Genomic DNA, 25,708 nt, shown 5'->3' with positions numbered 1-25,708 from the left:
GCCATCTTTTTTTTTTTTGCAACCAGTGAACAGGAAGTGACCATATATAGACTGAGGAGGAGTGACGTAGAACATGTATGAACATCATGCTGTAGTGAAGAAGACTTGAAACTAGAGATTGAGACCATAAACTCATGTTTACAATGTTTACTGAGGTAATAAATCAAGAGAGAAGTAGAGTCATTTTCTCATAGACTTCTATACAACCAGAGGAGTCGCCCCCTGGTGGACACTAGAGAGAATGCAGCTTTAACACATGAAGCACTGGCTTCACTTTTCAGAATCAGAGGTTGCCGTCTACTTTTATCTTTTGTCCAACTTTGAATGTTGTGTTTACAAATAATACTAATTGAGCCTTTAACTCGCCGCCATTAAAACGCCTTTAAAAGTTATTTTAAAGTGTTTTTCCAAACACTCGGCAGCAGCTGACTGACTCTTAACTCTCAGACTTGTGAGCTCTTAAACGCTGCATTAATCTTCTCTAAGACCAAATTCTTTGGAGTTTATTTTGAGGAGAACTCGGTCAGTTAGGAGTTAACCTCGGGGAAATAATCAAAGCACAAAAACTAAATAAAATGAAAAACAAACTTGATCCTTCGTCACATTTCCTGTTTATCGCTACGCTCTCAACTATCAAATTAACGTACAAATGCAAAAATGAAAATCATCTTACAATCATTCAAATGAAGCAGCAACTTCTTCATTTCTGTAGTGAAACACTCCGGTTCGATTTTAGTGCAAATTCAGACGCAGACTCGTGGACTTGACTCCGTCCTCACAGCTGACTCTTGGAGGGTCTGACGTTGTGCCCGATGAACTGGAACAGGTCCACATGTGACCTGCCGGACTCCTGCTCAACAGCACAGTAGTCCTCCAGGAGTCCGTACAGTTTCCCTGAGACGGAGAGCAAAGTCAGAAACTAGCAAGCGAACATTTTAAAGCCGTCTCGTGTCCTGAAAATCTCACCGACTCTCGTTCTCTCGGTGACCAGCAGGTGGTGCGTCCGCTCCAGACCCAGCTTCAGCTCCTCATCCTCGAAGGTGAAGAAGGCCAATCCTCTCTTGGCCCTCGCCGCCGCCATCAGCTGGATCACAGCTGCACGTCGGAGGGGAAACAGCTCAAGCCTCAAGGAGTCTCAATCATATAACAATAAATCAGCGGAGTGTTGACGCACCTTTGAGCTGAGGGTCTCCGTTGAACGCTCCGCAGCCCCACTTCCCCGTAGCGATGTCGGGCTCGTCGTGGTCGCGACCCTTAAATCCACAGAATGCCTTCAGGGACACCAGAAGAATCACGTGAAAATGACAACCACAAAATAAAGACGATACAGAGAGTCTGAATGTGAGATTTGATGTCAATAAATTAAATCCAGAATAAAAACCAGACTCCTCCTTTTAAAAATGACAAATCCAGTTCATAATTATTGACCTCGTTACTCCGACGCCGACCACGAAAGAGGGATGATTTTTAATATAATAGTGCGACTGAAGATCATTTCTATCCTGAATCATTGAGAAGATAGTTTTACACGCGGTAACATTTAAAGTGTGTTCTTCAGTGAGCGGGGCTCCTCTGGTGAGGGGGGGCTCCTCTGGTGAGGGGGGCTCCTCTGGTGAGCGGGGCTCCTCTGGTGAGGGGGGCTCCTCTGGTGAGCGGGGGCTCCTCTGGTGAGGGGGGCTCCTCTGGTGAGCGGGGGCTCCTCTGGTGAGGGGGGCTCCTCTGGTGAGCGGGGCTCCTCTGGTGAGGGGGGGCTCCTCTGGTGAGCGGGGGCTCCTCTGGTGAGCGGGGCTCCTCTGGTGAGGGGGGGCTCCTCTGGTGAGGGGGGGCTCCTCTGGTGAGGGGGGCTCCTCTGGTGAGGGGGGGCTCCTCTGGTGAGGGGGGCTCCTCTGGTGAGGGGGGGCTCCTCTGGTGAGCGGGGGCTCCTCTGGTGAGCGGGGCTCCTCTGGTGAGGGGGGGCTCCTCTGGTGAGGGGGGCTCCTCTGGTGAGGGGGGGCTCCTCTGGTGAGCGGGGGCTCCTCTGGTGAGCGGGGCTCCTCTGGTGAGCGGGGCTCCTCTGGTGAGGGGGGGCTCCTCTGGTGAGCGGGGCTCCTCTGGTGAGCGGGGCTCCTCTGGTGAGGGGGGGCTCCTCTGGTGAGCGGGGCTCCTCTGGTGAGCGGGGCTCCTCTGGTGAGGGGGGGCTCCTCTGGTGAGTTTGACATGTAAATATATGAATAAGCATAAATCACCTTGTTGAGGTCCCGTGTGACGGCGGTCATGTTGTACTGGTCTCTGCTCTGTTTGAAGTGCACGGCGTCGATGGCTAAGATCCGCCTCTTCAGCCGAGCCCACTCGTCTCTGTGAGGACGGACGATGATGAGAAACACACACATTCACACACGCTCGGACGTATGAGAGACGGAGAGAGCAGTCGTACCTGTGCAGGTGCTCCTCATGAGGGCCGGCCCACTCGAAGCTGTCCCCGAAACCTGAGTACCGGCTGAACTGTTGAGAGCCTGAAGACAGAGGAGCAGAGGAACCATCAGGACGTCCTGTCTGAGACTCACTGCTCATTGCTTCCTCAGTAAATATTTAAAAACACAAATAGTTTATTTTTTTATAGTATGATAAGATTATTTTACTGATTAAACAATTCATCATAGTCTATAAAATGTCAGAAAATCCACAAATTCTCTCACAAATTGAATTCCCAAATTCATTCATATAAAACTAGAGCTTTATTATATTTTATACTTTTATTTTCCTAACTCAAGTGTTGTTTTTCTTGTATTTATTGGATAGTTTTTTTTACCAATTGGTTGTTGTTTTTTCTACTTATTTTGTTGTCGTCTTGTCACTTTTTGTTGTATTTTTCGAGTTTAATTACATTTTTTTATTTCCTCTTTTGGGGGTTTGTTCTGTATAAGTTGAGAGGAGCTCTGTGGCTTCATTCCTCTCACGTTTCTATTTGGTTCATGACCTGGAGTCATAAATGTGTGCAAATAAAATATATATAAATGAATATTTTGTCCAACAGTCTCTACAATATAAAGACAATTTACGATTATATAAAACAGAGAGAAGTGGAACATTCTCACATTAGAGAAGCTTCAACCAGAGACATGAATCCACCACGACGTCCGTTTGTAAATCTAACAGAACTTAACTTCCATCTGACATTTTATAGAAAGAACAAAACATCTGAATTGTGCATTTGTTCGGGACTATTTTCATCGGCAGATTAATCCACAACTGTGGATGTAACGAAGATTAAAGTATCATTTAAATGTCTGCTGATCAGCAGTGATGAACCCGTTACTGCACCGATCACGTCTACCTGTAACGATCAGACACTCGTTGTCAGCGAGTTTCTCGGTGAAGAGTCGAGACACGATCAGCTCTGGATTCATGAGGAACAGGATCTCCTCCTGCACCAGACCAGAACCCAGAACCCCTCCACCGATCCAGCTGCAGGCAAAGTCCACCTGCGCACACACACACACACACACACACACACACACACACACACACACACACACACACACACACACACACACACACACACACACACACACACACACACACACACACACACACACACACACACACACACACAGTGTAAAAACTATATCTGTGGACTGGTACAGCTGGGTTCTGTCGGTTCTCACCTGGAGTAAACCGGTCCCTTCGGTCTCGATGGTTCCGCGTGACGTGACGTGAAGTTTACTCATCGTCTCTTTACAGCTGCCACAAAAGAAAGAGGAGTTTGATTCTACACTTGTGTGCTTCTGATACAGATTAGCCGTTTATATTAGCAATGCTAGCCAATAGATGTGGAAGTCCCGCCCCTTCCTGTGCTCACACGCTGGTGTGTTTTAGACCTCGTTGTTGGTGTGAGAACATCCTGGTACTAAGAGACTTTGGGGTGTGTCGTCTTTTTAAAGACGTATTCTCACAGCCTGATGATTCAACAGTTGTACGACACATACGTGACGTTCTTGACACCATAATGTCTGATTTATGGCACAAGTCAAACGGGATCAAATCATTATCTGTCTCTCGTCTTTGACTATCGTACATGTTTTTCCCACAATAAGGTCCCATAGCGGTCCACTGAAAAGTTTTGTATTATTATTATTATCATCGTCATCATTACGTTCTCCAGTTGGGCATATCCGTGAGGCAGCGCCTCTCAAACGTCACCAGTCCTCTTGGTTTTGTGTCTGCAGAGAACACAAACAGTCACAGACCATCAGGAGGAGGATGAGGATGAGGATGAGGAGGATGAGGATGAGGATGAGGAGGAGGAGCTTCCACTCACCATCGCCTGTGACCACGCTGAAGTAATGCAGGACGGCTCTCAGCTTCTCTTTCTTGCGTTCGGACCAGTTTTCCAGCAGCCTGGAGTCAGAGTGGCAGTGGAGAGTGAACACACGGAGGATTATTTAATTATCTAACAGTATTTCGGAGGTTGTGTCTGACGTTCATGCTCTGACTTGGTGAAGTTGATGGAGGGAAAGCCGTGGTACTCGGCGTTGGAGGCGGTCGCGTTGCGGTGAGGGAAGGTGCAGAAGAAAGCGTTGGCGAGGAGGCAGGAGATCTGAACTTGTGACAGAGTGATGGACGCAGAGTGGCCCCTCTTAAGCAGCGGGATGGCCTGAAATAATTATGAAATATTTTATATTTAGGATTCTTTATGAATTAAATACAGAATCTAGGGGCTGAAACAACCTTTAAAATATTATATTTTATGGGATTTGTATTTTAAATGTGCCTATTTGTCTTTAAGGGGCAAATTCAGTGTTTCACCCCAAACAGATGATTAATGATGAATTAATATTCTGTTTTAATGTTTTAATGAAATATTAGAACGCAGCTTTCATACCTTCTTCACATATTCAGGGAGACTCAAAGCCAACGCCGCCATCTTTGGAAACAGTTTGGGGAAATAGTTTTCTGCTTTCGGGACAATCTGGAAATAAAATAATTAGATTTCTTAACGTTCTAGAGTTTAAAACCTAGAAGTGATGACGGAATGATTTAAAGACACGACCTCTGACCTTCACAAAGCTGGAGAGTGCCTCAAAGGACCACTGGTCTTTATATTTGGGGTTATATTTGAAGATGGCGTCCTGTGAGAGAGACAAACAGAAAGAGGTTCATCGTAGTGAAATGCTTTCGTGTTTTGATGCATAAAGTTCACAAGAAACACAGAAAGAGAAGAACGTGTGTCATTTTAAATAATATCACCATGAAACTTCATCGTTTGATTACTTTCATTAAGACTAGTTTTGTAAGTTTTATGTTTGTAAAATGCAAATGAGGCATTATCTTATTAATATGTCCTAATCTTCAAACATTTCCAGAACATAAATCTAAACATTTGATGAAGCAAGTTCAAATTCTATTCTCTCCATGTTTGTATTAATAAATGTATGAATGAGTGTGTGAGTGGTGTGTGAACAAACCCCTCTGTGTGAACCTTCAGCACACAGAGAGGAATGAACGTGTGAAGTTTGGTGAATGTAAGAGCTGCTGAAGTGGAGATTTATCATCAGAGTCTGAGAACAAACTCATTGAGAGGAAACGTCCTTTAAAGAGACGTTTAGTTACATTACAGACATTTAGAGACTCTACAGGTGAACACATGAACTCACAGATATCACCATGAAACTTCACCACTTCATCACTCACATTAAGAGGAGTATTTATTGTATTACAAGTTTACTGAAATTTTGTGTTAAATATGCAAATGAGGCATTATGTAACGGTAACTTTTGGTGAATTTAGGAGAAATCTACAAACAGACAAAGTAGTAAAATAAATGTTTTCTTTCGTCTAGTCTGAGAGAAGATGAGTTATGGAAGATAAATGGACCATCTGTGCATGAGAAAGGTTTTACCTCCACATCATTGACGCTCGCTGTCTTCTTCTTGGCCAGAGCGCTCAGCTGCTTGGAGATCACGTCCCACCTCCTCGTCTGGGTCGGTTGCTGCCGACAGAAACAGATCCACTCAGTAACTTATCAGATGTTCTTGTGTTGATATAATTCATTGTTTCCTTGGTTAGATCTTTTCTTTTGCAGCACTGATGTGAGATCAACAGCCACCGGGTGGATAGCCTCAAACGCACCTTCATAACTGCAGACTTGACCACCATGAAGCTCGACGGTGAACACGGCATTTTCACAACGTTGCTCTGCCACAGGTCCATCCCAATCTGAGGCATGAGTCCTGCTCCAGCGTTAAAAACAGACACCTGAGAAAAGAATGTATTATTTAGTGAAAAACAAAGATGAGAGAAAAGTCAAAAACGTAGTTTCTTCTTCTTCTTCTCTCCCATTAATCGTTATTCATAAACAGGGTATTTCTTACAGGAGAGTTTGGAGAAGCAAACACGAGTACCAGCAGCAAACATCCTAAAATAAAGCCAATAATACCAGTTTAGTATTATGTATTCAGAATATCTCCAATGTTCACGTTGCTGTGAGACAGCGACACAATCCATGTTTCTGACAGGCGACGCGTTATCCATCTCACCAAAGCTACCAGACAAAAACCAGTCATTTTGACCTCATAGAACAGCTTCAGTTCCCGTCACAGAGGTCTGTCTGACAGCAAGATAAAGAGGTACTGGTACTCCTGTCTGTTTCTACAAACTCCAGTAGAGTAGAAGTCTCAAGTACATCAGTACTTGAGTAAATGTACTTAGTTACTGCAGACAGAGAGAACGCTGAAAGGACAAAGTCTTACATCTACGAGGACAGTGTGTGTCGTGTTGAAGCTCAGATGTCCCCGCTTGTTGTCACCTGGTGGAAGATGCTTCAGATTGTGTAGCAGACAACTTGACGAAGCGCCGTCCCCCGTCTGCGTCCTCGCCGCCTCCCCGATCTCCCCCACATGTAATGTACTGGAGGGTGTAGAGGGGGGGGTGGAGGAGGCGGCTTCCTGATCTTTAGACTGAGACACCGCTGTCATCTGGGGGCTGTCGTTGGGGTGGTTGCATCCGGCCATCTCTGGAGGTTTAGACACAATAACATGACAGTAAGTGGGGAAAAAAAGGAAAGTAAGGAAGTCAATGTGAGCTTTTATTTTGAAAGGAGCAGGATGAAGACCAGATATCTTAGAAAACCAGTATTCAAAAATACAATAATACCCTTTTCCCCTTTTTATGTCTGCTACTTATTCAGTCTTTCTTTCAAACTGTCAAAGCAGAGTTGGTGATTGTTGGACACGCTATCAAAGAACCAGGACTGAGAGGAGCAGACTGTCAGACCTGCTGCAGTAACATGAGAGGTTTTCTAAAGGGACTCTGGTGCTCAGAGACACTACCACTTTAGTCCACAGGGGGCGCCAGAACCAACACATAATGACACTTCCTGGTAGTAACTTAGAGTAAATAAAGGATCTGACTTCTTGTAAAGTTGTTTCTCCAACTAATCTTTTAAATAGTCGTCTTTAAAAGCAGAAAGACGAACGATGAACCTCTTAAATGCATAAACACAGTAGAATCTTTGGTCTGACATTCACGACCACCACCAGGATATATCTGTGATTACTCTTCAGATAAACTACGTTCATTAAAACAACAGGTAAATACTCACCCTTATCCCCCACATCTGCTGTACTGGGGGGTTTAGAGGAGGAGGCGGAAGACCAGCCGGCCTGATCTTTAGGCTGAAGCACCTCTGTCATCTGGGGGCTGTCGTTGCGGTGGTTGTGTCCGGCCATCTCTGGAGGTTTAGACACAATAACATGACAGTAAGTGGGAAAAAAAGGAAAGTGAGGAAGTCAATGTGAGCTTTTATTTTGAAAGGAGCAGGATGAAGACCAGATATCTTAGAAAACCAGTATTCAAAAATACTATAATACCACTTTCCCAACAAAACTATCGCAGGGGTTTTGAGCGTGTTTTACAATGATCAGCGAGGTAAAATCACTGTTTCTGTCAATGGAGTCTGTTGGCTTTGAGGAGAGCATAACGGCTGTTTCTTTTCACTTCTAAAAGGACGGAAGGTATGGACGGTCGGGACAGCAGGTAGGGACGGTCGGGACAGCAGGTAGGGACGGTTTGGGCGACAGTCGGGGCAGTGGGTATGGACGGTTGGGACAACCTGTAGGGACAGTATGGACGGCTGCTGGTGCGTATGGACGGTTGGGACAGAGTGGCGGTCGGGACAGTTGGTTGGGTCGGTCTGTAGGGAAGGTGGAGACAGCGGGTAGAGACAGTCGGGACACTTTGTCCTGGGATAAAAAATAACATTTAAACTGAAGAAACTGACGTCTAAATAGGAACACCTTACATTTAGAACATCTTTGAGTAAAAGAAAACATTTTTAAGATTACTCTATTTTCATGAATGGCTGATGTTTGTAGTGAACTGGTTTGTGACTGGCTGAGTAAACATTCACTCACAACGGGTCTTAATCAATCAGTTCAAATCTTTGTCTTGTTTTCTGCTTTTCGTTGAACTGTAACAAAGTAGGATCTATTTAAAAACTGTCCCGACACCGACACCACGCTGCTGGAGACCCAGGACGTATTGCTGGACCCGCTGGAGGGAAGGGAGGCACGGGAGAACCAGAACCAGGACTGAGAGGAGCAGACTGTCAGACCTGCTGCAGTAGAATTAGAGGTTTTCTAAAGAGACTCTGGTGCTCAGAGACACTACCACTTTAGTCCACAGGGGGCGCCAGAACCAACACAACATGACACTTCCTCGTAGTAACTTAGAGTAAATAAAGGATCTGACTTCTTGTAAAGTTGTTTCTCCAACTAATCTTTTAAATAGTCGTCTTTAAAAGCAGAAAGACGAACGATGAACCTCTTGAATACATAAACACAGTCGAATCTTTGGTCTGACATTCACGACCACCACCAGGATATATCTGTGATTACTCTTCAGATAAACTACGTTCATTAAAACAACAGGTAAATACTCACCTCTCACCAAAAGCTTCAACAAAGGTGTTCGGATGTTCGTGATTACCTGTAATCAAACCGCTCGTGGATGAAAACGTCTCGAACAACACGAGCCGAGCTTAACTTTCACTTTGAGGCGAAAACGAAAGTAGAGTGAAGCAGCAGTACTGCGTTTTATACTTTCATTATACACGAAATCCTTCTATGGAGAAACATGAGGTATTTTTATTTATATCCTCAGCATGAACTCATTAGTCATAGTTATATAAACAAATAGTGAATATTTAATTAAATGTATTCATTAGTTTATGGCACCGACTGTGGTGGAAAAGTACTAGAATTATACTGTACTGAAGTATAATCCTAGATATTTAAAAAGTTTTTTTTATGCTAGTTTATATACACACATATAATCACATAATATATTTAGTACACTTTAATCTACTCCTGTTTGTACCAGCACAATACTGCGTTTGGTGGAGTTTGATGTATGAACACAAGGTGGCAGCAGTGAGCTGTGATTCACAACACCACCAAACATTATGTGTTCTTCTCCTGTCAATGTGATAGTTAATCAAGATAATAATAATCATATTAATACATTAAATACAAGTATTCACAACAATAATAATGATAATATGAAAAAATAATATGATCATAAATAACAATAATAATTACATTAATAATACGTATTATTGTCAGTGATATTGAATAAGTAGTAGAAAACATCCTCAACAACAACATCCTCATTGGATCGTCACACCAGAAATGAAAAAAACTCCCCAAAAAACCTTTTAACGGGTTAAAGTGGTAGAAACCTAAGAAAGAGAACCAGAGGAGGACTCCTCTAACAGGATGGACAGATGTGCAACAGATGTCATGTTTACAGAGTAAACAACATAATAAAAGTACAACATGATGCATATATTTTACTGCAAGCATTCCCAGTGAGAGCAGCACAGCTCTGGTCCAGCTGCCCCAGATGTTCGGATCAATGCACCCGACACACGACGTTTGAGCAGAGGAGCCTCCAACATCTCGTTCACGCGTCTGTTTCATTTCTTCTGCTGAGATCAGAACAGAAGTGAGAGCTGGAGTCTGAGGCAGCAGATGGTCGTAGGAGTCACGTGTAGAAAAGAGATGAAAATCAGAGGTGGAAGGACAGAAGGGTGAAGTGGAGTTCACGCTGAATGCGACAAAATGCGTTCTGCATTTGAATAAAAAAATTCTCCACTGGGTCAAACAGAAGGACGAGGATCCATCATCTGCTGCAGCAGCATGGAAGAAATATTATTATTATATTAACAGATTATTTACTCAAGTAAAAGTAGTAAATACTCCACTACAAGTAAAAGTCCTGCATTCGTTTTATTTTTGTTTTTTAATTTATTTTTTATTATTCATTAATATTAAAAGTACTCAATAATGGCCCCTCTACTTTTTATCATTTTGTGTTAATATTAATTTATTATTATTTTCTAATTATTTTTACTGATGTGTCAGCAGCTATTTAATGTAACAGCTGCTTAAGTTGGAGCTAAATTTAATTTATTTATATTCTGTTGGCAAGTTTAATCAGCAGCAGTGTATCATATGTTCATCTCTAATTTCATACGTAAAATCTGTAAAGTAATCAAAGCGGTCAGACAAACGTAATATCTATGAAGTAGCTTTAAATGGCACTTAAGTGCAGTTCTTGAGCTGCAGATAAAAGAACAGGTTTAAAAAGGCATATTTTCTACTAGCTTTTTTATGTTTTTTATATTTTTTGAAAATGTTCACGTGACGATAGTCGCGTGTTCACGATAGTCGCGTGTTCACGATAGTCGCGTGTTCACGATAGTCGCGTGTACCCGATAGTCGCGTGTTCACGATAGTCGCGTGTTCACGATAGTCGCCTGTTAACGATAGTCGCCTGTTAACGATAGTCGCCTGTTAACGATAGTCGCGTGTTCACGTGACGATAGTCGCGTGTACCCGATAGTCGCGTGTTCACGATAGTCGCGTGTTCACGATAGTCGCCTGTTAACGATAGTCGCGTGTTCACGTGACGATAGTCAGGTGTTCACGTGTTCACCTTACGATAGTCATGTGTAAACGTTATTATAGTCATGTGTTCACGTTACAATAGTTGCGTGTTCACGTTATGATAGTTATGTGTTCACGTGTTCATAGTCGCGTGTTTACATGACGATCGTCGCGTGTTCACGTGTTCATAGCCGTGTGTTCATGTGCTGCTGTGTTATACTGTACAGTAGCGTGTGGCTGTGGTTTCCTCCTCAACATGAAATGCGTCTGTTTGGAAACAGCAGCTTGAAAAAAGGGTGGAGGACCTCACTCAGCCACTCATTCTGCATCTGTGTGTGTGTGTGTGTGTTATTCTGGGTCAGCCATTTCCCTGGAATGTTCCGCCTCTTGCCAAAAATAAGTCACTACAATGGTATGCACACACATAACACCACGGAAACACACAGGGATGACTTAAAAAGGCCTGAAAAGTGAGGGAGGACATAACCCCCCCGGTTTTATACATGAATATTTAAAAATAATAATAAGAGAAAAACCATCTCTCTACATGAGCTTTGTTTAGAGAAAGCTTTTCTTTATCTTCGCCTCCATCACAAGAAATACAGGAGCGAGATGAACCACATTCTTTAGTGTGAGTCCCCCCCTCTCTATTTCCTCCTGGAGGTCAGGTTGTTGCAGCACTGTCTCAGAGTCAAAGGAGGGTCAGCAGTGTGTGTGAGTGTGTGTGAGAGAGTGTGTGCGTGTGAGTGTGTGTGATTGTGTGTGTGTGTGTGTGCAGCTATAATGTGGTGGAGGAGTCAGTCACTCCGTCCTGTGACATTGTGAAACGACTGCAGTAGTAGATTGGAAAGTGTGTGTGTCTGTGTGTGTGTGTGATTGTACTATGCGGCAGGTCGTGGGGGAGGAAGCAGCAGTGTTGAGTGTGGTGGTGGTGGAGGTGAGGGGGGGGTAATATGAATAGTGTGGAGAAAAAAAATGAAGAAATGGGAAAATCTCAGCACCTGTTTCCAGGGCAACAGAGGTCTGAAACACAGGCAGGTTGGACTTTTTTTATTTATTTAATTTCATTTTCTTTTATATTCTCCACGCTGCACTGCCCTCTGGTCACATACTGCAGACACCTCCTCTTAATGACTCCACAACAACACACACACCACCGACCTCTCTTATTGTGACACTTTATAAACAGGAAATCACTAAACCATGTTACACATGATGCATCACAACATACGAGATCACAACATACGTGATCATACACGGGAGACGTCATTCTGCATGAACTTCTCTCCCCCACCACCCTCCTCCTCCTCCTCCTCCTTCTCCTTCTCTTCCTCCTCCTCCTTCTCTTCCTCCTCCTCCTCTTCCTCCTCCTTCTCCTCTTCCTCCTCTGAGTGAGGCCTCTGGCTGGCTGAGTGACTGCAGACCAGAGTAGCAGATCATTTTTGAGAGGAGGAGGAGGAAGGTGGAGGAGGAGGAAGAGGAAGAGGAGGGAAAATGCCTTTCTCTGTGATCTCATGAATATATTATGAGGGTTATTGTGCAATGAGGAAGGTATTTGAGCTGCCGGGTTATTTCCTGCCCCCCCCCCCCCCCCCCCCATCTCTAATGTAAGCTGAGTCAGTTAGCCACTGTTCATAGGTGGTAATACATTACAAAAACAGCTGAATACTATTTATTATTTATAGTCTACTTACTCCTCAACAGTCCGGGGGTGTGAAAACAAAAAAAGAAATATATTATTAACACGCTCGACGACGCGGTGATCGAGCAGCCGTGTCTTGCTATAGCCGGGGACTGCGACACTAGCTTAGCTTAGCTTAGCTATCCGTGTGTGTGTGTGCTAACCGTTTACGATCGAGCAGCAGCGGCTCTTCGTCGTTGTAGCAGCTGGAGTCGGGCAAAAAAAGGTAAAACTCTACTGTTACGTTAATTAATTAATCAAGCTAGTTATTAGCTCGACACGCTAGCTGCTTACGATGCCGTGTAAGCTAACGTAAAAGAAACAAGCTAACGTTACAGTTTTGGCTAAGTAGCCTCCAGGAGCTAACGGAGCTAGCGGTGCTAACGGTGCAGCCAGCAGCAGCAGCAGCAGCGTGTTAAAGAGCCTCCACATAAACTCTTATTTCCAGGGACTGGCACTAACCAGATAGATTTTTCAAACTTAATGCACTGCATTATCACCTATATACTACATTTCTATTATTATTATTTCATAATTATACTTATAATCAATATATCTGCGTTCATTAAGCAGCTCAGCTCAGGTAGGTGAAACAAAACATCTGCTATTCTCTTATTTTTTGTGTGTTTGTAGTGATGTATTTCATACAGAGGTGTGTGTGTATGTATATATATAGATACATATATATATATATATATATAGATACATATATATATATATATATAGAGAGAGAGAGAGAGAGGGGCTGCACACACAGCATGCATGCACACCGCTTTGTTCTGCAGCATGTTTTTATTTATTTATTTCTTTTATTGTTGCAGCAGCAGTGTTTTAGCAGGTAGAGGTGATTTGCATGATTTCTTTGCACCACATCCTGGAGGGAATTTTTGCGTGTCTTTGGCAGCCTGGGTGCTTTATTTCAGACACAACAGTTTTGTTTTAACATGCAATATGGGTTTTTGTTGCATTGCAATGTGTGTTTATGTAGTAGTCAGTGCCCCCCCCCCCCCTTTAGGACAGGACTTCCTGGATGTATCATGGGCTCAACAACATGTTGTTTGGCTGGAAGCCAGGCTGAGTTAGTTTAGGTCAGTGTTTGTGTGAAGTCTTGGTTGAAGAAGGTTGTTAGAAAGACTGAAAGCTGCAGACTATATATATATATATATATATATATATATATATATATATATATATATATATATATATATATATATATATATATATATATATATATATATATATATATATATATATAGTCTGCAGCTTTCAGTCTTTCTAACAACCTTTCTAACAATTTAATTTGTTGTAGGATTTGTGCACCTTTTTATCTGAAACTCTCCAGATACACACAGTAGAATGATGTAAATGAGGACTTTATTATTATAGTACAGCTGATTGTCTTATTGTACACTGTATTTTTGATTATTTTTGCTTTAAATTTCAAACTCAAATCTTGATCCTGATAATTGAAACCAGGCACCTGTAGCACACACCATGCTGCACACATTCAGTGGTGGTAGAAGTAATCAGGTATTTACCCTCAGTAGTAGTACTACAATGTATTTAAATACTCTGCTACAAGCAAAGGTTTTGCATTCAAAATCTTACCATAGCAAAAGTACAAAAGTATTAGCATCAAAATATACTTAATGTAGCAAAAGTACATGTTCTGTGAAATAATATATATATTGTATTGTAACTATTGATGCATTCAAATGTTGCAGCTGGAGCTCATTTGAATGACTTTATATACTGCTGGGTAGTTTAATCAATGATAATACAGAGAAGATGTCGTACGACATGTACCTCTGAGATGAAGTACAGTAAAAAGTTCAATATGTACCTCTGAGATGTAGTGTAGAAGTATGTAGTAGCTGAAAATCTCAATACTCATGTAAAGTACCTGAGAATTGTACTTGAGTACAGTACTTGAGTACATGTAGTTCCACCACTGCTCACACACAACATGAAATCGGTCCTCCAGCCTTTTCTTCTTCTTCAGTCTTTATTGTTTGCAGTATTAATATCTCATGTTGACGGCTGCTCCGCTGTCGTTAAGAGGCTTTTAATCGGTAATCTCTCGGATCCATTGAGACTCTTAATTAGCGGTTTATTAAAAGCAGGTGCACAGCGAGATCATCCCGGTGAGCCGGCGGTGTTGAACGGGATGCGTTACGTCTGCACCGGTTCCCTCATTCAGAGAAAGACTTTGACTCTCCAGACGTCTCTGTGAGGAGGTACGAGCAGCAGAGCGTGTGTGTGTGTGTGTGTGTGTGTGTGTGTGTGTGTGTGTGTGTGTGTGTGTGTGTGTGTGTGTGTGTGTGTGTGTGTGTGTGTGTGTGTGTGTGTGTGTGTGTGTGTGTGTGTGTGTGCCACAATGTTGAATATTAAATAAGAGCTCAAACGATTAGCTGAGTAGTTGATTGGCAGAGAAATGTGTCTTTTTCTGATAGTGACATGAATATATTTGGGTTTTGGACTGTTGGTCAGATTGTGTGATGGGCAGCTGGTCCATGAATTGGTGTTTATTATGTAATAAAAGCAGTTGGCTCAAACTAATGCAGTCGAACACAACGGGCGGTTATTAAATCCTGAAGGTTTGTAATGTTTCAGAGGTTCAGCTGTGATCATGTTGGAGGATGAGGTTTGTGCTGAATCGGGTTACGATGTACTGACAGGTGTTCCTATTATTTTGTCCACCCCATTCATACAACAGAACGGGCTAAATTACAGAAACACTTCTCTGTTGTTTAGTTTAACATTTATTACTCACAAAACGGTCAAATATTTACTTCTGTGTGTTTTCATATCGTAATCAAGTTTATATATTTGGGTTAACCCTCTGAACCGGCGGGATTTAAAAGCATGTTTTCTTTAAACAATCGCCAAAACTACACCGTGTATCTCAGCCAGAAGCTGTAAAATTATCATCAGATTTTCATCTTTCCGATGGTGTTTGAACGCATCATGTGTGATGAACGCTTCTGTCAGAAAAAGCCGCCAAAACGAAGCTTAAAATATTGATATTTCATCAAAAACATTTTATTCTACATGTTCTCATTATAAATGTCTCCTCTAATAAAGAGTTCACTTTAATTAGATCTTATAAAAACATTCAATTGTGAAACTATGACGTCATGATTGATTCATCTGAGACCAACAGTCGTGTGACTACAAGGAGGAGACACTGACTGAACTACAGGAAGTGAACACGGAGAGAGGAGAGAGAGGAGGAGAGGAGAGGAGAGAGGAGGAGAGGAGAGGCTGAAACATGTGAATAGTTTAATATTTATAACGCATAGAGCCGCCATTTCTTGTACACACTTTATAACATGATAAATTCAACTTGTATATTGATATCATCATAACTGTGTTCTGCACTAAAGACACGTTCTCGTTCTCTCTACTTCTACTCTTGATGGTTCTGTTTCTATAGAGGTTCAGGGCTTTTATTTTGAAGGGAAAAACGAGACCACAGTGTGAGAATTATTTCTGCACGATAACAACTGTGACACGTTTAGTAGTAACTCCACACATTCAGATCAGGTGGCTGATTGTTTTCTGACGGATTATCTGCTGCTTATCTTCTCAATTAATCGATAAATCGTAATCTAAAACATTAGAAAATAGTGATGATAAAGTCTTCATTTTTCCAGACCCAAACAGACTTCTTTAAGTGTCTTTGTTTAGTCCGTCAAACACATTCCCAGGCGACCAGACGTCAGCTTTTAGTTGCAGAAACTGACACGTTAGCATTAAAAATGACGACATCAGATATCAAAATAGGTTTAATTTTCTGTCTTTAAACTAATCAATTAATCGCTGAATGGTTTCATCTTTAATTTTGGGAGTTTAATCAACAACAGTGCCTTATATTTAATTCCATTATTATTGTATGTAAATATTTACTATCAAATACAGTTAAATGTGATGCAGTGAACAGAACAACATGATAGCCTCTGAGATGTAGTGGAGTAGAAGTATAAAGTAGAATGGAATGAAAGTACTCTCATAGTACACGTATACCTGAAACATGAGTACTTGAGTTACTGGATCCAAAACAACGAGCCTCTGATTCATCAACACGACGCTCCGACTGGCAGCTAATACATGATGTACAGTGTATTTGTGTGTTTTTACTAGTATCAGAGGGAGTGTTTAGTATTTCATCATCTTCCCCTTCATTCATACTTAAACAGTAATCTGTGTTTCCTCCAGATGATTCTGATCTGAACTGAACCTGATTACAGCTCGTTGTGGCTCCAGATGTAATCGGCAGCTTTAAGCTGATCTACGGAGGCTTCAGTGAGTCTGGATCAGTGCTGATAACTGAGCTTTGATTATCAAACGTTCAAAGTGTTTCATAATCACGTATTCTTATTATTGAGGCGTAAACGCCGCGTCATGTTACTGCATCACAGAGACATGAAATCATGATGAACAGGTTGTTTTAAAGCGGGAACCTTTGATCAGGTTCTAATGTTAGCGGTGATTCCTGCAGAGTGGAGCTTTAGAACCAAAATGAATCAAAACATTGTAATATAGCAAAAGGAGCTAAAAGCTTTAAATGTTGTCGTAGAGTCTCTCCTGATAAAACGTTACGTTCTGTTTTTCCTTAAATTAAATCTTTACAGCAGCTACCTCAAAACCTTCTGAACCCAGAAACCCACCCATGAGTTTAAAAAGCATGTTTTTCTTTAATAGAAATCACCACGATGACGCTATTAATCATGTCCAGGAGCTGTCAGCTCTCAGCTTTACGACGGTCCTTGAACTCATCGTGTTCGCCAAAAGCTTCCAAGACGAAAACCAACCAAATCAAAGATATTAAGATTTTGATTTACTTTATTCTACGCGTCTCATTTCATTTTTAAATTGAGAAGCAATGAATGACGGACCAATCGGCTTCCTGTGAGGAGCTAGAGGTAGCTAGGGGGGCGTGGCTTAGGTGTGTGTGTGTGTGTTCTAAACAACAATGGCGGCTCCTGAGGAGGTTAGCGTAGATGCTACATTAGCATTAGTTCTATTACACATAAAAGATTGAATCGGTTCAAACACAGCAGCGTTGGTGGCGGCTGAAAGCAGAGAGTCAGCTGAGGGTTGATGGAGTGTTTTAGTGTGTGAGCTGGAGGAAGAGGAAGAGTAGAAAGAGAAGGTCGGGAGGTTAAGAAGGCGAGAGCGTCGTGTCTTTGCTGCAGGTACAGTCTGTTCAGACATCTTAACAAACCTCTCTGTGATGGAAGGTACAAGGTGCCGTCTGGAGGCTGAAGAAGCCTTTTGATACGAGGGAATTCAGGTAGAACCGGTCATGTGATTATTGCAGCAACCCTCCACAAGATGTGACCCAAATCTGCAAAAACCAAAGAGGAAGAAATGAGAGGAGGAGGAGGGAGGGCGTGTGTTAGCATGGTAACTGTCAGATAAAGGAAAATGATTAGACGGGATGTGGAGGATAGAGAGAACCTGTGGCAGATTTATAAAGAACATGGCGTTAAAATAAAATAAATGTCAGAAGAAGAGGATTCCTCCTGCGACTGATTTGTACGTCGGCGTGCTGCCGAGAGAAGAGTCTCATCTCTGTTCTCTTAAATTCCTTTTGAAATCAGAGAGCTAAATTTAGCTTCCACCACCACCCCCTCCTCCTCCTGTGAGAGGTATCAGAGCTACAGCAGTCATAGTGATAGGCTAACGTTTTGATGTGCACACACACACACAGATTAAAGTGGCTCTGAGTGGGAGGGCGCTGTGTCTTTTGTGCACACGGTGTGGGCTACGGTGATGATGAATTGTTGCTGTGCCGCAAATGAGCTCTGAGTAACCGTCTTTTTTCATGTGTTGTGTCTTCCTCCTCCTCCTCTTCCTCCTCTTCATCCTCCTCTCAGGGATCCTCTTGAGGACAGTGGGGGCTCTCGAATGATCCCCCCGTTCATCCGATGAACCCCCTCAACTCCATGAAACCTTCCCTGCCTCCCAATCCGCAAAGGTACACACACACACACACACTGATGTGACATTAAGCTCCGTGTCCTCAGGTGAACCATGTGACACCCTGTATTTGTTGTGGTTTTGTTGTGGATCCCAGGGAGGCCTGTAAGTTCGTATGTGGACAATAAGAAATACAAATGCAAACATACTGTAGAATAACAGAATCCCTGTGGACTAAAGTGGTCGTGTCTCAGAGCACCAGACCCTTCAGAAAACCTCATTTTACTGCCACGGTGGACCGGTCTCTGCTGGAGGATCTGGGTCTGTTCACGGTGGACCGGTCTCTGCTGGAGGATCTGGGTCTGTCCACGGTGGACCGGTCTCTGCTGGAGGATCTGGGTCTGTCCACGGTGGACCGGTCTCTGCTGGAGTCTGAGCTGAAGGAGTTTCTGGTGAACCTGCATGAGTTCATCTGGTTTCACTAGAATCCGACCCGGTGGCTCCGATGACGAGCATTAAGAATAACTCTATAGAAATAGACCATCTTCTCTCTGATGGTCTCTTTACTGATGGAGGTCTGATAGAGGATCAGGACTACACTGAGACTGGTTCATATAGAGGATCAGGACTACACTGAGACTGGTTCCACAGGCTGAGTGCAGACCTCCAACCGAGCGTCACAAACCAGATCGTTGATCGCTCCGTCAATGAATCACTCTGTTTCTGTCCCACTTTGTTTTTATTGGCAGACCAACTCATACCACATATCTGAACGGACAGGAAGTAGTATTACTTGTTTGGGAGCAACTCCATGTCAGACGGCGGCTGGCGTTTTTTGTTTTTTTATCCCAAAAATTCGGACCTTTATCTCCGAATATCACCTCCCTCCCCAGTCTCCATCCATCCATCCATCCTCCTCCTCTTATCCGGGGTCGGGTCGCGGTGGCAGCAGGCCAAGCAGGCTGACCCAGACTTCCCTCTCACCGGCAACATGTTCCAGCTCATTCTGGGGGATCCCGAGGCGTTCCCAGGCCAGCTGGGAGATGTAATCCCTCCAGCGTGTTCTGGGTCTTCCCCGGGGTCTCTTCCCAGTTGGACGTGCCTGGAAAACCTCCAGTGGGAGGCGTCCAGGAGGCATCCTAATTAGATGCTGAACCACCTCAGCTGACTCCTTTCGACGCGAAGGAGTAGCGGCTCGACTCCAAGCTCCCTCCTGATGACCGAGCTCCTTACCCTATCTCTAAGGCTGAGCCCGGCCACCCTACGGAGGAAGCTCATTTCGCTTGTAGCCGCGACCTTGTCCTTCCGGTCACGACCCAGAGTTCGTGACCATAGGTGAGGGTAGGAACGTAGACCGAGTGGTAAATTGAGAGCTTTGCCTTCCGGCTCAGCTCCCTCTTCACCAAGACGGTCCGGTGCAGCGCCTGCTTTACTGCTGCAGCTGCACCGATCCGTCTGTCGATCTCCCGCTCCATCTTACCCTCACTCGTGAACAAGACCCCGAGATACTTGAACTCCTTCGCTTGAGGTAGGCACTCCGTCCCCACCTGGAGGGAGCAATCCACCGGTTTCCGGCAGTCTTTTATTATTTATTATATATATATATATTTATTACCTAATATGCCGGTCGTAGACACCTCGAGGGAAACAGGAGCTGCTGGGGTTCGGAGGGTTAATGTGGTTTTCACACTAGTTTCCTGTTTGAGGTTCAGAAGGAGGAAGTGGAGGGTAACCTCAACCGTGCGATCAATAAACCACGTTCAGGTCAACCGTTGGCTCAGCGAGAGGACGACGATGTGTTGTCGACCTTTTCACTTTGCTGCTGCCGTACAAAGGAAGAGGAGATAATAAAAGCATCATCTGTGATACGTTCCTCCTGGAGCTTCCTTCACTGTCGCAGTGTCTCTGCTTCGTGTCTCTCTGCAGCAGCGACGGCCCCTTCCTGAATGACCCAGTCTCCTGGCAACCAGGAACCAATCAGCACCCAGGATCTCTCTCTGTAGTAACCACAGTGTGGGGCGTGACCAATCCCACACACAGCCAGGTAACGCATGCCTCTTTATTCTCTTGGTCCTCAGGGTTTCTGTGCAGAAACGATGCAAAAGCAGCTTATTTGCACAATTAAAAAAATATATCTATTAGTAATAATATCACACTGCAGGAAGAGGCAGAAAACCCTTTGAAACCTCCATTTAAATAATGTTAAAACATCACAATATTATATTAATACACATAAGATATGACTACAGAGTTCATTGTGGTGAAGTTGTGGATGAAGCTGAATCGTGTGAAGTTGTGAAGCGGCTCTTAAAGGTCTCCGTCAGAACGACTCTTCTTCTCTTATGAAAGTCTGATTCCTCAGTTGCTTCATTCGAGCTTTTTATTACCAATAAACCATCAAATACTCTAAATGTTGTCCTTTTACTTTGTTATAGAAATATAGTGTTTTTATTTCTTCATAAAAACACACAATTCAAATGATAAAGAAACAAAAGATTGTATTGTTTTTCAAACTACTGGATCACATCTCTCTCTGTCTCTGTCTCTCTCTCTCTGTCTGTCCATCCGTCTGTCTCTCTCTCTCTGTCTCCCTCTCTCCCTGTCCGTCTGTCTCTCTCTCTGCCTCTCTCTCTGTCTGGCCGTCTGTCTCTCTCTCTGTCTGTCCATCTGTCTCTCTCTGCCTCTATCTCTGTCTGTCTGTCCGTCTGTCTCTCTCTCTCTGTCTGTCCGTCTGTCTCTCTTTCTGCCTCTTTCTCTCTCTCTCTCTCTGTCTCTCTCTCTCTCTTTCTCTCTGTCTCTCTCTCGCTCTGCCTCTCTCTCCCTCTCTCTTTCTCTCTCTCTCGCTCTTTCTCTCTGTCTCTCTCTCTCTCTCCCCCCCGTAGGTGTTTGGTTCTCCCATGGGTCCGGGTGAGAGCTCCGGTGGTCACATGATGCCCGGCGGTGGTCCCGGTATGAGCTCCCAGTTCATGGGTCAGCAGTCGTACGGAGACGTGTCTAAAGGCTACGGCCAGCCGGTCATGTACGGACGTCCCAGCGCCGCCTACAACCCGGCCTCGGCCTACGGGGGGAGGTACGCCGCCTCGTCTGCTTACCCAAAGTCAGTCCACTCATCCTCTCACTCATTCACTTGTTGCAGAACTCCACAAAACAACAGATTTCCTCTTTTTCTTTCTGTCACTTAAAATGAGCTCTGTGGAGGTTTTGAAGGCAGGAAACACACATCGAAGAAGACTAACTTCCTTTTTTTTACCTCTCAAACAGGAAGTAAAGATAACAACAAAGATGGTTTTAGAAGCATTTTAACAAGCTGTAGGATATATAACAACAACAACAACACATTATCAACAACAAAGACAGGAATTTGGATTATGTGTGTGTGTGAATAGAAAAAGCTTATATTTATTTATTATTTATGTATAAAATAAATAAGACTCACATATACCAGACTGCTACAGTAAAAATACAGTTTTGTATATTAAAAGTAAAATTCTATTTATTATTTTCTTTTGAATATTTGTATAATAATTTTTAAAATTACGATGTACAACATCATTTGTTGATTAATTATTTTACATTTATTTGATATATAAAACAATAAGAACACACAAGGATTCAGAAACACTAACGTCCTCTGAATACGTCTCAACCAGGAAGTAAAGATATTTAACCTTTTAGTGACGACAGCCCCCGAGCCCTATTTTTAGGCCTCTGCTCGAAAATTGCATACCCATACTTAAAAGACTGTAAATCTGAGACTACAAGGTCTATTTTAATAATTGTGATGGTATAATACAGGTAAAACTTGTAAGGGACTTGTTCAGATGTGTAAAGATGTGTATATGTTACTGGTTAATGCAGCGCTTTGTGGTGTTGTTTCTGCGGGGGGGTTATTGCATCAACATGTATCAGCGTGGCAGCTCTCTCACCCACTGCTCTGACTCATGCTGGTGACGCAGCCACACACACACACACACACACACACACACAGTTCACCACTCACCTCCCTGTCTCTCTCTCTCTCTCTCTCTCTCCCCCCCCCCACAGTTACTCCGGTAACGGTGGCGGTGCCGGTATGGGGGTGCGTCCTCCCTCAGACTTCACTCAGGCTGCTGCCGCCGCCGTCGCCGCAGCCGCCGCCACAGCAACCGCCACCGCTACGGCAACCGTTGCAGCAATACAAGAGAAACAGAACCAGGAGCTGAACTATGGCCAGGTACATGTATTTATATATATATACTGTGTGTATATTTATATTTATTTATATATATATATTTGTTTTTTATTTGTATATATTTCTTTTTTTTAATTTGTATATATATTTATATTTGTATTTATTTATATATTTTTATTAATTTGTATTTATATATATGTTTATATTCTTTTATTTATTTATATATTAATTTATTTATTTATATATATATACATTTATATATATTTATATATTTATTTATACATTTATATATTTATTTATACATTTATATGTATATATTAAAACATAATAAAAGTAAGTGGAAGTTTTAGTGTATGTCTAATATTAATTGTTTATTTTTATATATAAATTTATTGTTTATTATGAACAGCTTGTTGGTGAGCAATTTATTAATTTTGGTGTTCTATGTTTGTATATATGTAGTAATCTACAGGCCTAGTATGACATCATATATACATAATTAATAAATAATAATTATTAGCCTGTTTTTAGTCCTACTTTCTCTTTGAGTGTGAGACCTTGAAGTGGTTTTTGATGGATCCAGGTCCTGGACTTCTTTTCTTTCCATCACCGTTCACACTCAAACACTCAGTGAGCTTTATTTTTACCCCTGCTGTCGTACTTCCCTTTCCCCTCCCAGATGGGTGGAGCATCCTCTTACAGCACCCAGTTCCTGTCTCATGCGGGCCCACGTGGTCCTCCTGGGATGGTCTCCTCCAGGCCCGGACCTCCACCCTCCAGCGGAGGCCTGTATCCGACCCACCCGGCCCAGGCTCAGAAGATGCCCCAGCACGGAGGTTACCCTGGTCCACAGCAGGGGCTCAAACGGCCTTTTCACTCCGAGGTCAGTAAGTTACGTTATCTTAAAGGGACAGTGCGCTGAACTCTGCATCTCTTTCTTCTGATCCTGTGTGTGTGTGTGTGTGTGTGTGTGTGTGTGTGTGTGTGTGTGTGTGTGTGTGTGTGTGTGTGTGTGTGTGTGTGTGTGTGTGTGTGTGTGTGTGTGTGTGTGTGTGTGTGTGTGTGTGTGTGTGTGTGTGTGTGTGTGTGTGTGTGTGTGTGTGTGTTTTTTTTGTCTCCAGGGCTTCCCGGTGCAGCAGTACGGCTCTGGTGGGATGTCGGGGTACCCCACCCAGCCTCTTCAGTACCCCTCTGGTCCTCAGCAGCGATGCGCCCCCTCACCCTCCTACCCCTCCAGTCGGATGCCTCTCATGGGGCAGTACAGCTCTGGATCACAGAACCCGGGGCAGTTCCCCCCCGGAGCCGGACAGCCCAACCCTCCTCAGTACTACAAGGTGATCCTCCTCTTCAACAATATTTACTATTAAACTATACTTTCCTGTACATTTATACATGTGAACATATATACAAACTATTTCCCTCATTATTGACAGCAGTGAACGGTGTTGAGAGCCTCCAGGCTCACAGATCTAATGTTTTTACAACGCTGTTGGACTCTTTGGGGTCCAGATATTTGGATTCTCATGTTTCCTGTCTGTGTTCTCCAGTCGGAGCCGTTTAACGGTCAGGGCAGCCTTCCGTCTGGAGGAGCAGGAGGATACAACGCCTTCACACAGGCCGCAGTCAACGGGGTAAGTCCTCTTATTAACCCTCTGAACCCCGTTTTACTACCGTCACATCTCTCTGTGGCACTTTGATCTATATATCCAACAGGTTTGGACTGGAGGTTTATAAATATTTAACTATTTACATTTTTACATCCTCTACTTCCAGCCTCTTCTCTCCTCTCTCCTCTCCTCTCTCCTCTCTCCTCTCCTCTCCTCTCTCCTCTCTCCTCTCCTCTCCTCTCCTCTCTCCTCTCTCCTCTCCTCTCCTCTCTCCTCTCTCCTCTCCTCTCCTCTCTCCTCTCCTCTCCTCTCTCCTCTCTCCTCTCCTCTCTCCTCTCCTCTCCTCTCCTCTCCTCTCTCCCCTCTCTCCCCTCTCTCCTCTCCTCTCTCTCCTCCCTCTCCTCTCCTCTCCTCTCCTCTCCTCTCCTCTCTCTCCTCCCTCTCCTCTCTCTCCTCCCTCTCCTCTCTCCTCCCTCTCCTCTCCTCTCTCCTCCCTCTCCCCTCTCCTCTCCCCTCTCCTCTCCTCTCCTCCCTCTCCTCTCCCCTCTCCTCTCCTCCCTCTCCTCTCCTCTCTCCTCCCTCTCCCCTCTCCTCCCTCTCCTCCCTCTCCTCTCTCTCCCCTCTCCCCTCTCCTCTCCTCTCTCTCCTCTCTCTCCTCTCCTCTCTCTCCCCTCTCCTCTCTCTCCTCTCCTCTCTCTCCCCTCTCCTCTCTCTCCTCTCCTCCCTCTCCTCTCCCCTTCTCCTCTCCTCTCTCCTCTCCTCTCTCTCCCCTCTCCTCTCTCTTCTCTCCTCTCCTCTCTCTTCTCTCCTCTCCTCTCTCTTCTCTCCTCTCCTCTCTCTTCTCTCCTCTCCTCCCTCTCCTCTCCTCTCTCCTCCCTCTCCCCTCTCCTCTCCTCTCTCTCCTCTCTCCCCTCTCCTCTCTCCTCCTCTCTCTCTTCTCTCTCCTCTCCTCCCTCTCCCCTTCTCCTCTCCTCTCTCCTCTCTCCTCCCGCCTCTCCTCCCTCTCCTCTCCTCTCTCCTCTCCTCCCTCTCCTCTCCTCTCCCCTTCTCCTCTCCTCTCTCCTCTCCTCTCTCTCCCCTCTCCTCTCTCTTCTCTCCTCTCCTCTCTCTTCTCTCCTCTCCTCCCTCTCCTCTCCTCTCTCCTCCCTCTCCCCTCTCCTCTCTCTCCTCTCTCCCCTCTCCTCTCTCCTCCTCTCTCTCTTCTCTCTCCTCTCCTCTCCTCTCCTCCCTCTCCCCTTCTCCTCTCCTCTCTCCTCTCTCCTCCCTCCTCTCCTCCCTCTCCTCTCCTCTCTCCTCTCCTCCCTCTCCTCTCCCCTCTCCTCTCCTCTCTCTCTCCTTGTAGTCACATGACTGTTGGTCTCATGTCACTCATGACTTCATAGTTTCACACTTTAATGTT

At 44.0% G+C, this 25,708-nt stretch overlaps 3 protein-coding genes across 12 annotated transcripts in view; 1 reads left to right on the top strand and 2 right to left on the bottom strand.

Moving 5' to 3' along the window:
* Nucleotides 1–592: 592 nt before the first annotated feature.
* Nucleotides 593–9,075, bottom strand: pargl (poly (ADP-ribose) glycohydrolase, like). 3 transcript variants are annotated; one of them, XM_076107118.1, is made up of 17 exons: nucleotides 8,919–9,075; nucleotides 7,580–7,708; nucleotides 6,729–6,991; nucleotides 6,109–6,234; nucleotides 5,879–5,968; nucleotides 5,037–5,108; nucleotides 4,862–4,948; nucleotides 4,473–4,633; nucleotides 4,298–4,377; nucleotides 4,133–4,199; nucleotides 3,645–3,720; nucleotides 3,314–3,461; nucleotides 2,414–2,492; nucleotides 2,226–2,334; nucleotides 1,175–1,271; nucleotides 967–1,095; nucleotides 593–894 (listed from the first exon to the last, which is right to left on the bottom strand). In XM_076107118.1, exons 2-17 carry the CDS (start codon nucleotides 7,704–7,706, stop codon nucleotides 776–778), a joined length of 1,830 nt encoding a protein of 609 aa, XP_075963233.1. In that variant the 5' UTR covers nucleotides 7,707–7,708; nucleotides 8,919–9,075; the 3' UTR covers nucleotides 593–775. The 3 variants fall into 3 exon arrangements, with proteins under 3 accessions (XP_075963233.1, XP_075963224.1, XP_075963242.1); XM_076107109.1 differs by having other exon boundaries at nucleotides 3,314–3,720; XM_076107127.1 differs by lacking the exons at nucleotides 7,580–7,708; nucleotides 8,919–9,075 and having other exon boundaries at nucleotides 3,314–3,720; nucleotides 6,785–6,920.
* On the bottom strand, nucleotides 1,278–2,220 carry LOC142964920 (uncharacterized; the record flags this gene model as incomplete). The annotated part of the gene is made up of 1 exon (XM_076105536.1): nucleotides 1,278–2,220. A coding segment is annotated over one exon (666 nt), but the record flags the coding sequence as incomplete, so codon positions are not given.
* A 3,467-nt stretch (nucleotides 9,076–12,542) lies between the features above and the next one.
* The window catches only part of zmiz2 (zinc finger, MIZ-type containing 2), a 24,273-nt gene continuing 11,107 nt past the window's right edge, over nucleotides 12,543–25,708 (top strand). For 2 of the 8 annotated variants that reach the window (XM_076107055.1, XM_076107045.1), the window contains exons 1-8: nucleotides 12,544–12,832; nucleotides 18,489–18,589; nucleotides 20,458–20,575; nucleotides 21,414–21,628; nucleotides 22,576–22,744; nucleotides 23,382–23,585; nucleotides 23,824–24,036; nucleotides 24,250–24,333. In XM_076107055.1, coding sequence (XP_075963170.1) covers nucleotides 18,540–18,589; nucleotides 20,458–20,575; nucleotides 21,414–21,628; nucleotides 22,576–22,744; nucleotides 23,382–23,585; nucleotides 23,824–24,036; nucleotides 24,250–24,333 — 1,053 coding nt within the window. In that variant the 5' untranslated portion in view covers nucleotides 12,544–12,832; nucleotides 18,489–18,539. Of the gene's footprint in view, nucleotides 12,833–14,816; nucleotides 14,844–16,824; nucleotides 16,912–18,486; nucleotides 18,590–20,457; nucleotides 20,576–21,413; nucleotides 21,629–22,575; nucleotides 22,745–23,381; nucleotides 23,586–23,823; nucleotides 24,037–24,249; nucleotides 24,334–25,708 lie in introns of those variants that run through there. The other 6 variants (XM_076106896.1, XM_076106917.1, XM_076106982.1 and 3 more) reach the window with 6 other exon arrangements.

Source organism: Anarhichas minor, unplaced genomic scaffold (genome assembly GCF_050575085.1).
Source record: "Anarhichas minor isolate MPS153535 unplaced genomic scaffold, ASM5057508v1 ptg000002l, whole genome shotgun sequence".
Lineage (NCBI taxonomy): Eukaryota > Metazoa > Chordata > Actinopteri > Perciformes > Anarhichadidae > Anarhichas > Anarhichas minor.
This window is presented reverse-complemented; position numbering and strand designations above follow the sequence as displayed.

Bases quoted from the DNA above. Each gene is read 5' to 3' on its own strand.
- pargl (XM_076107109.1), bottom strand. From the start codon at position 7,706: ATGGCCGGACACAACCACCGCAACGACAGCCCCCAGATGACAGAGGTG. The intron at 6,992-7,579 runs GTGAGTATTTAC...CTAAACCTCCAG, and splicing joins AGCAGATGTGGGGGATAAGG to AGATGGCCGGATGCAACCAC. The intron at 4,634-4,861 runs GTATGAAAGCTG...TAATTATTTCAG, and splicing joins TCCCTGAATATGTGAAGAAG to GCCATCCCGCTGCTTAAGAG.